The following is a 9,978-nucleotide window of genomic DNA, read 5'->3' on the forward strand; positions in this document are numbered from 1 at the left end:
GCCCCCGAGCGCCCCACCTCCCCCCGGATGTGCCACAGCTAGTACTGGTTTTGTCTGTTGTACAATATTCTCCAGTGACTGTATTATTAATAATAGCAGCTCAATTTCAGTGAGGACGCATATGCAGACACTAAAACCACCACCTATCAATCATTAATAACAAAACTCTTTTTAATATACATTTGCGCAAGCAGTGCATTGAGAATTTCAAAATGTCAAACTAGTTTAAAAAAAAAACTAAAACTATTTTCTAAACTCAAATGAGCATTTAGATGCAACACTCAAAAGTTGTAATTCTTTTCACTCACTATAATACTTATTAATTTTAATTATTTTTAATTGCAATTCAAACTGAAAGGTTCAGTACTCAAATACAGTGCAAAAGAAACCGACTAAAATACGTTGCACTACGTGCTCTATGTAAATTAAAGCTAATGAAAATGGATGTAATGTAATTACAAAAAAAATAGCTCTTCCCTAAGTATTTTGGTAAACTAACTATGGTCACTTTGTAAGTGACCCTCAGAGAGTTATGATATCCCAGTAAAATGAGGTTCTCAATCAGCAAATCCCAAAGTTAAAGGGTATATGAAATGTGTAATTTTGGTTTTTATATGCGAATTTCCGTATTTGTTTTTTCTGTTTTATTCAAAGATACAATCAACAATTAAATAACAATAATCTATGTACATGTATAGTTAATCATCTGCTCTATAGGTACTACTGAATTACACACAACAAAAATTCTAACAAAACAGTTTACTCGACATGACGAAGCTGGAGTTCCTGCTCAAAAAGGATGATAAGGTTGGAATGCTGGCCAAATTTAAAACGACTCACTGTTTGTTTACCTATATTAATTAAAGTATTTAGAAACCGATAACTATTGTATGTTTCCCTGACCCCGAAAAGAATATTTTCCACGGACAGACTGATCGATTTGCCATACTTAGATGCAGCAATCTTTTCGATTTCGTTCCAAAGGGGTTTTACCATTTTACACAACCCAAAAAGTGTTCAATGTAATCAATACTATCATGACAAAATGTACAATTTTCTGAATCACTCTTCTTCCTTTTGCAAAGCCAGACTTGCTTGGGGTAACACTTATGAATGATTTTCCAATTGATTGAAAAGGGCTTACTATCTGGACAGCAATAGTTGAGCCTCTTCCATATTACATCCCAAACAAAATTTATGAGTGGGGAATTTGTTTTTCCAAAATGTCTCTGCTATGGGGGAAGTGAATTTTGTGTCAGTAAATTTCTTCCTGATGCGCTTCATATTCATCTTAATTAGCTCATTTCGAACATCAATATTAATGTTACCAATCGTTTCTTTGGAAAGTTGTTTCCATTCCACGAGAAGGGAATTAATGACAATATAATATTCCAGTAAGTAGTTACCCTTGTTGCCAATGATTTGCCTAATCTGATCAGCGGTCATGAAATTACCGTGGTTGTCTTAAAGATGATCAACGTAAATGACACCAGCTGAGATCCAGTTTTTCAGAAAAATCGGTTTACCCTTGAATTTGACTGCATGGTTGTTCCAAATTCTTTGCTTCGCAACTTCAGTAATGTCTGCAGCCTCTGCCCGTGGGCTGACTGCAACCAAGACAAAATGATGTTCTTATAGAAGGGCGCAAGGTTATTCAGATCAGAACAGCAGAGCAAATCTTTGGCACTACAGTTACTGTGAAATACAGAGAGATCTGGACCAAGTTTATCAAATTCAAACAAAGCACAATTCTTCCACGGAAAGATATCATCATTGGCCAGTTTTTTTTAACCATTTCAAATGCAATTGTTAATGTGTTAACATTTGTTAATGTGTGATGTTATTTCAGGCAGAAACCTCATGATGTTATATTTCAGCAACAAAATTTGCCAGAATGTTGGATATTTTGCAGTAATTTGTAGTTTTTGTTTTCCTTGGTGATTCCTTGTTGTGTCGTACATGGCAGTAGGCCAATCAGCAAACTTTTCTCACAAATGTTTTCGCCAAATACATTTTTGGGTTCACAATTCGAACGGAGAACCCCCTATCTGAACAGTGCCTTCCTGAAATGACATCATAACAACAGCGCCCTCAGTTGTCCGAAAAAGCAGTTTCAAGAAGTGCACTTCCTCTAATTTAAAGATGTAAGACATAATTGTATGCGATTTAGAACACATTTTGACCGATGAGAATCATATTTACATCTTGTCATGTGGCATTGACGGAGAAAACGGCTTAATTAGGTAAAATTCATGACCAATTCTGTAAATTCACTTTGGTGTAAAAATAAAATACAAGTTAAAGTCCATTGGATGGTTATGTGAAATGGCAGAACACTAAAAAAACCCTCAAAACTCTAAACAGAGAAAATCGTTAATATATTTGTAGTTAAGTTTCAGAATTTTCACACAGTTGTGGTCATTTGTAAATATAAAAAGATTTGTCTTTTTCCTTTATATGTCGTTTCAGAAGATCTTAAAACGACACATTACGTATGACATTGAGAACATTATCAAAAATCCAACCACGAGCCTTTAGACGTTGGTGGCAACAAACACACCGGTCCTTAAGCGCGCATGCTCAACATGACGCAAACAATGGAAAAAGGACCAGTGTGTTTGCTGCCACCAACGTCTCAAAAGTTTTCAATTAGAAGCTGTTACTTAATATGATGGCACCACACATATCGCACAGGTGGCACGCGCGCGCTCAATGCTCCTTTGATCAATAGGATTACGTTTTCACGCGTGCGCCGCAAATGAAGGACAAGCGCGTACTCGTGGCATTACCTTATTTGGTAAGTTATTTTTTTACTGACAAGGCATAGGCCCAGTCGTCGTCTGCTGTTCCTTGTCCGCATCACTTATATATCCCACATCGTGTCGTGCGTCTTGCAAAATCTCATGCACCAACAAGATATCTTTATGACTGACGGTGGGGCATTCTTTCAAACCTTTGGACGACACAAAAACATCGAAAAAGTCACTTTCTAAAATAATGCTGGGTAAGTTGTCATATTAATGTCAACAATACAGTCGAACATGAGACACGTCTATTCGGTTTCTTTTTGAAGTTTTCCAACAAGCATCCGAAAAAAGTCCCCCAAAATGGATAGTTGTTTTTAGATACAATCCATCTATCATCCGTTTGTTTCGTTGGTCTACATCTCATATAAAGTAATTTACGTATAAACGTAAATGCAAAACTTTCAAACACTGTTTTCCCTTGGTAGAAACATTTACCGTTATTCTAATCTGTTATCAACGTATTGTTAAAATGTCCAATCACTGCTTTTCCCATTTCTATAAGTTACCGTGTTTTGTTATATCTTATAAAAGCTTAATTTGCCACGAATACCTATAGCTCACCTTTCATAATACACTGACGCACTGCCTCTGCTTCGTACTGAAACCCAGCAGTGTTTGGATAATTAAACCCTTCTTTGCTACTAGGAAGAGGAAATTCCATCACTTCACGTTTCTCCTCAATGTCCATGGCTCTATCACTTCTCTGAATGAAGGTGGTCACTTCCATCTTCAATGGACACCAAAACAAAGGCGGAATCTGTGATAAAGTTCAGATAGACGAGATTTTTATGACGTATTACTGAGGATTTGTGACGCCAAACTCAGTAACAACAGGCAGCGCATGCAGTGAGAGCACTGTTATGGGCTGAATGATCTAAATTCCATCGATAGTTCGAAGGCAACAACACATTTAGTGATTTTCCTGCATTTATAACTCTCTTACTCCAAAAAAATCCTTTACAAACTCGAAGCTTCCAAACACGCATGCTTCTACATTTCCTTCTACTTTTCCTCTACTTTTCCTTTGTCTTTCTATTAGAACAAACATACTGCAGACTCTGAGCTGCGCTTGCAAAGGGAAGCCCAACATTTTAAATAAGGGAATAAAATAAACACTCTGTTTTATACCAGTTTGAGTCTGGATACTGATAATTACCCGTGCCGACGGCGAGGGTAATTATCAGCATCCAGGGTCCAACCGGTCTTAAAGGGGCATTACGGCCTGAAATCCCCGAAAATATCATGTTTTGGATTGTTTACTTATGCTTTTTCAAACATCTGGTTGAAAGGAAACCAACATTATGTCTTACCGTTCCCTAGAACCCCCCCCCCCGATTGTTTACATCGGACACGGACGGAGTACGCATACGTTTTTGCCTGCCGTTTTCATTCAATGCACGATACACGGTATGTGTACACATAAGTTACCAATTAAGGACAGCCAGGTATTTGGGGGTCGCAAAAGTGGACCCCGATTCGTTCTCGCACGAATAACACAAAAAGAACACAAAACGCCCAGTTTTTAAAGGATGGTTGTGTGGATGTTTATATCCGATTTTTACATTTTCTTTTAGATTAACATCCGGTCAGAGCGCGTTTTGTAGCCCAATTGGGCGTATTCCAGGCCGTAGTGTCCCTTTAAACATAGTGTTTAATACCCACCAAAGCACATATTAATTCCCGTTCATAAATACCTTCGGTCAAAAAATCAAAACTTTTCGATCCAAGAATCAAAACAAGGCAACAATTTAAAATTTCCACGATTTTTGTTACAAAATGTAACTTCAAGTTTTCCGAAAAATCCCTCTAGCTATATAATAGTGTCCAGGGGCCAATTTCACGGCGCTGCTAAGCACAAACATTTGCTTAGCACAAAAAAGTCTGGCTTATAAAAGCAGGTTACCAGCCAAAAATCCATGTGATGTATATTGCTCGTGATTAGCATTCAGCTGTTGTTTGCTTAGCATGAAAATCACTGGAAGTTTTGGCTGGTAACCTGCTTTTATAAGCCAGACTTTGTTTGTGCTAAGCACATTTTTGTGCTTAGCAGCGCCCTGCAGCTCGCAAGTAAGTCGTTAACAACCCCTGTTCTGAATTTGGCCTTATGCTCCGCCCACTTCGCACCTGGACGACAACACGTGCATCTACCCAACGCCATCCGATTCGTCAACTCATTTCAGTTTAAACCACGTCCAGTGCACAAAACATTGGAACAATGAGAACCGGAAGTATTTAGCATACAAAGTGGCGTGTTTAGCCAATGGCGCTAATCAGTGGTGCGTGCGCGTGATCCAGCATCGCGTAACAAGTTGCTCTGTGATTGGTCCAAACGTCATGGGGCGGGGTTTCATTATAAGCCACAACTTGCCTTGATATATCCCTTGGTGCCTCGGATTTCCATCTCATTTGAAAGATACACTCCTGCGCTACTCGTCAGCGTTGCTATGGCGTTGTTAGGGAAGACAATGGTTGTAACAGCAAGCTCGTCCACGCCTATGGAAACAAATCGGGATTCTACACAATGCAGACCAAGCGCACCGACGAGTGTTTTCTTTGATGTCCGCACTTAAGTTTATATTTAAATTACGTTCACTTTTGCTTAAGCTTTCGCTAAAATATTAATATCAGATTATGTATGACAGAACAGAAAACAGAAACAAATTTACTCTAAGTATATACGACGCCAACATTCACTAACATGATTTTCTCCAACTTGTGATCAAAATGAAGTCTAAAAAGTAGTAGGGCCCTACACAATTGAAAAAATAGCACTTAAAGGTAACGATGTTATGGAACTAAAATATAGCACCTTTCGAGTTTAGGTCCCCTATCATGATACGAAATGTCAAATTAAATAAGATGGAGACGAACGTATTGATCTGAACGTGAAACTCCAAAAATAAATATATTGATATAAAGATATTGTTGTGACAAAATCAATTCCAGAATAAGCTCACTTTGAAGATTTGCTATGTCTATTATACGTCAGCCTAAAACGTCTAACGAATAGTTATGAACGCGTTTCCATAAGCACGTCTGGACAGTTTCGACTTTGGACAACTCTTTTGATTAGGCTTAGGCCTACCTGATGGTGCAAGACATCCCTTGGTGGACCAAGATATTGGCGTCTGATTGAACAGCATCAGCGTCACGTTAACAAGAAACACACCGAATTCCATCAGTCCGCCTCCTCCGAACTCTGTCAAGAATCATAGATCACTGTGATAGTTGCAAGACAGTTTCCGGTCAACGATGTGATTAATTGTCAAAAGCCTTCCGGTTTCTTACAACGTATGATTTCTGACAACAACTTGTGACGTATAGGACTGTGCAGCCAACACCTTAAACTATTTATAAGACGGAATTTCCGTAGGGGTGATAGTTTTGCCCTTCACCGATCGGTGACGTATAAAAAGTGTATACTCAGTGTGTTATCTCCGAGTGAAAGTTGGAAAAATCACTCGGGTGGAACTCGAACCCACGACCTCCTGCTTTCTAGTGCAGACGTCCTACAACTCGACCTTGCGGAATCGCCTGGCTGGTTCGAATCTAATAGCAGCGGGTACTGTAATTAAATTCCATCTTATAAATACCTTCATTGCGTTAGACGTACCCTACCCGCTGCTACATGTGCATCAGATTCAAAATAGCCAGCCGATTCCGCAAGCTCGGTGGTCAAGTGGTGAGACGTCTGCACTATAGAAAGCAGTAGGTCGTGGGTTCGAGTCCCACTCGAGTGATCTTTAACCAACTTTCACTCGGGAAGTAACACACTGAGTATGCATGTACAGTGTTATAAGTCTGTGAAGGGCAAGACCATTGACTTTAGTTGCCACTTTGTCGTACTGGTACGGGATTAGTGGGTCTCACTTAGCTTCCCAAACGCATACCTTTAAGTTGCACTCTTTCTTCATTCAGGATGGGTACCCCAAACGAAGCATTCACTGACTTCACGTCACCAATGTCTCCACCAACCCACAGCTCTCGCAATTTCGTATACGCCGGAAAGAATCTCGACCACCAACTCTAGGAGGTTTATATTTTAACAGACATTAATTGTCGTCTTTTCATACCTTTGTGTTCGATTAATTCATCCTGAATGTTGGAATACTAAAAGAGCATAGCTGTCTTGATTTCGCCAATATGACCTGCGGCAATGAGCTCAGGGAGTTTTACGTTCACTGGGAAAAATCGATTCTACCAGCCCTATACAGACTAAAAAGTCACATCGTCGCTTTTACTCATTTAAAGTGCTATGACGTAAACAACGTATATCTGTAGGAACCGATAAATCACCCGGTTGCAAAATAATTACATTTTTACAAGTTTAGAGACCATTACTACATCGTGTTTAGACCAAAAATATCAACAGTGAATGAAAAATGCAAGTCTGACTGGTCACAATAGCCCAGGGTTGGCCGAATTAAATCACGTTGATTTAAATCAGTGATTTAAATCGTGATTTCAATCACATGATTTTAAAAAAATCACTGATTTAAATCCCTTTTTTAGTAATCTTATTTTTGCAAAATAAATTGATTGAGGGCCATTTAAATCAACTTTCCACTTAATTACAAAGTGTAAGATGTTAACACATTCAAACACCCCTACTCAATCAATATCGACTCGTGCAGGTTTTGCATCCACCCGAAATCATTGTTTTGATTTAAGTCAAGATCTGAGTTTAAAGTTTTTCTTAGAAGTTAGAATTTTAAATAAGCACACTCACTGTTGCTTTAATAATTCCTTTACAGTTATATTGTGAATCAACTGTGCTGGTGTAGGCTTACCCTAACCTTCTAAATGGTTACGTGTATTAAAGTCCCAATTGATAGTCTTATTCCTAATGTTTCTCCATAACAATTTAGATTGAGAAAAAAATACCTTTTATTAAGGTGAAGGCCTGATTTCTGTTCTCCACCTTGTACGAAGGACCATCAATTATCCACCTTTAATTAAAGTGTCTTCAGTAGTAATGTACCCTGGATCCTATGAGTTAGACTACATGTAGATGAAATAGATTGATTTTTTTTAATGACTGATTCAATACTTTTTTTTCAAAAGCATTTATCAATTTTTTGAGATTGCGGTTGATGGGTATATAGGAACCTATACAATTCTTAGTGATGGGTGTAAGTGTGCATGGGGAGATTTAGACAAATTTTAAGACTAATCAATAATCAAAAATAAAATAAAAATAAAAATATCTGAATTAAATAAAAAAGAAAATCAAATTTAAATCAAATAAATCCGATTTGATTATTTTTTATTTAAAAAAAAATAAAAAAAATCGCCAACCCTGCAATTACCCATGCACCAATACTTACCTCCATGAAGAAGAGGTTTTTCTCCTTGGCAAGATCCAGAATCTCCTGGACTTCTCTCTTGCTCAGCGCCAGGGGTGTCTCACAAATGACATTCTTACCGTGTCCAAGAAAAAGCTTGCACAAAGGAAGGTGAACGTGGATCCATGAGCCAATGTGTACGATGTCTACAAAAGAACAAAATGTGCCACCCAATACATGAGAAGCATGTTAACAAAATCAATGTATTATACAGGCCTGTATTATACAGGCCTGTATTTTTGTTGAACAAAATGCACAGTGTTAATAGCAACAATAATTTTACACCAGTGTTGAGAAACTAGAGAAAGTGTATTCCACAAATGCAGAAGTTGTTTACAACAATCGAAGGTACATAAATATTAGCTCCAGTAACCACTTACCAACATTGACATCCTTCGCCAGAGCCTCATATCCCTCATAAGCCGTTGCAATCTTGTGTTTCTCGGCGAACCTCTTCGCACTAGCTTCGGACCGAGCAGCTACGGCAACCACCTCGTGGTCCTCGGCAGGCAGAAGGCTGAGCGCCAACACGAAATCATTGCTGATTCTACCGGTCGAGCAAATACCCCACCGTAGCTTCATCGTGAACAGATCGTGACAGAACCTTGTACTGGTATATCAGAATCTAAGTTAACCTAATAATAATTGAGCCTATACAGTAAATGAGGTTGTTTTGTGTAATGGCAACTGAAACGCTAAGTTCTAATTCAACGAAGGCGTGGATCTGACCCTAGATATAGTGGTGTATTGAGGGGGAGCTAGCTCCTGCATAACACCAGGAGTTACAAGGTCAGTATGCACGGGCATTTATACATAATTGTAACTTGATATCATGAACTTTGGCCGCTCGCACGGCGCCGTTTGTATGTGATAACGTTGACCTAGCTTCGCCTGACCTCAATTCAATTCAATTCAATTCAATTCAATTCAATTCAATTCAATTCAATTCAATTCAATTCAATTCAATTCAATTCAATTCCATAATCCATTCAATTCGAGATTATTTCCACACAGCAAATGGGAATGAAATGATAATTATACAAAGATATAGTCAGCGGTAGAATTACAAGAAAGACTTTTGAAAAAGGAGATGCATGCTTATATGGAGGCATATATATTCAAAAGACCTCGACTCGAGGGCCAAGTTCAATGAGCTGCTGTCCTCAGAAATTTGTTTAGCCTAGACACGTGTACGTGTTTAGCAAAAATGTATATCATCAACAAGACTGTCATGCATGTAGTGCTCTTCTCCTGTAATTATAACATATGCGAATTTTCTTAGGTTTTTTCTGCCTATCGGGTCCATCAAAGACTTATACCGGGACACAATTCCGTAGGACAAATTCCTGTATCAAATTCTGTTGACTAAAACGAAAAAGAATCTAAATTGTCTTTTATAGTTAGGTATTGAATTACGATCAGTATAGGCATTTCCCGACTTCCAGAGGATATGGCAGGCAATGTCAAATAGTTTTTGCGATTTTTTTTTTTTTTTTACATTCTTTAAGTTAAAGATGCACTGTTCGTACACTGACAAAGTCGTTCAACTTGTATGATTTATCTGAACGAATTGACTTCCATTTTCAATTAATGTGGGTGTCTGCAAACCTCTTGAAAGGGGGGGGGGAAGATTTTGTTCTGGAATTATTTTAATCTACTTCCAAGTCTATTACCTTCGCCAAGGATCGAGGCTTTACCGGCGTTGGTTTGTTTAATTGTTTGTTGGGGTTGGTTTGTGAACAGGATAAAAAGTTATAGACGGATTTTCATTAAATTTCAAACTACTCATGCTACACATCGTGAAAACTAATTGCACGAAATTTCAA

At 38.3% G+C, this 9,978-nt stretch overlaps 1 protein-coding gene across 2 annotated transcripts; it reads right to left on the minus strand.

Annotated features, from left to right (window-relative positions):
• Positions 1 to 2: 2 nt before the first annotated feature.
• On the minus strand, positions 3 to 9,037 carry LOC119727082 (trans-1,2-dihydrobenzene-1,2-diol dehydrogenase-like). 2 transcript variants are annotated; one of them, XM_038198949.1, is made up of 8 exons: positions 8,533 to 9,037; positions 8,135 to 8,298; positions 6,698 to 6,833; positions 5,893 to 6,006; positions 5,176 to 5,300; positions 3,369 to 3,564; positions 2,790 to 2,953; positions 3 to 1,695 (listed from the first exon to the last, which is right to left on the minus strand). In XM_038198949.1, exons 1-7 carry the CDS (start codon positions 8,732 to 8,734, stop codon positions 2,811 to 2,813), a joined length of 1,080 nt encoding a protein of 359 aa, XP_038054877.1. In that variant the 5' UTR covers positions 8,735 to 9,037; the 3' UTR covers positions 3 to 1,695; positions 2,790 to 2,810. The 2 variants fall into 2 exon arrangements, with proteins under 2 accessions (XP_038054877.1, XP_038054876.1); XM_038198948.1 differs by lacking the exon at positions 3 to 1,695 and having other exon boundaries at positions 2,616 to 2,953.
• Positions 9,038 to 9,978: the final 941 nt, after the last annotated feature.

This window comes from Patiria miniata, unplaced genomic scaffold, assembly GCF_015706575.1.
Source record: "Patiria miniata isolate m_02_andy unplaced genomic scaffold, ASM1570657v1 HiC_scaffold_20, whole genome shotgun sequence".
NCBI lineage: Eukaryota > Metazoa > Echinodermata > Asteroidea > Valvatida > Asterinidae > Patiria > Patiria miniata.

Bases quoted from the DNA above. Each gene is read 5' to 3' on its own strand.
- LOC119727082 (XM_038198949.1), bottom strand. From the start codon at position 8,734: ATGAAGCTACGGTGGGGTATTTGCTCGACCGGTAGAATCAGCAATGAT. The intron at 6,834-8,134 runs GTAAGTATTGGT...TAAACCTCCTAG, and splicing joins AAAACCTCTTCTTCATGGAG to AGTTGGTGGTCGAGATTCTT. The intron at 3,565-5,175 runs GCAAGTTGTGGC...ACTTTATCACAG, and splicing joins GCACCAAGGGATATATCAAG to ATTCCGCCTTTGTTTTGGTG.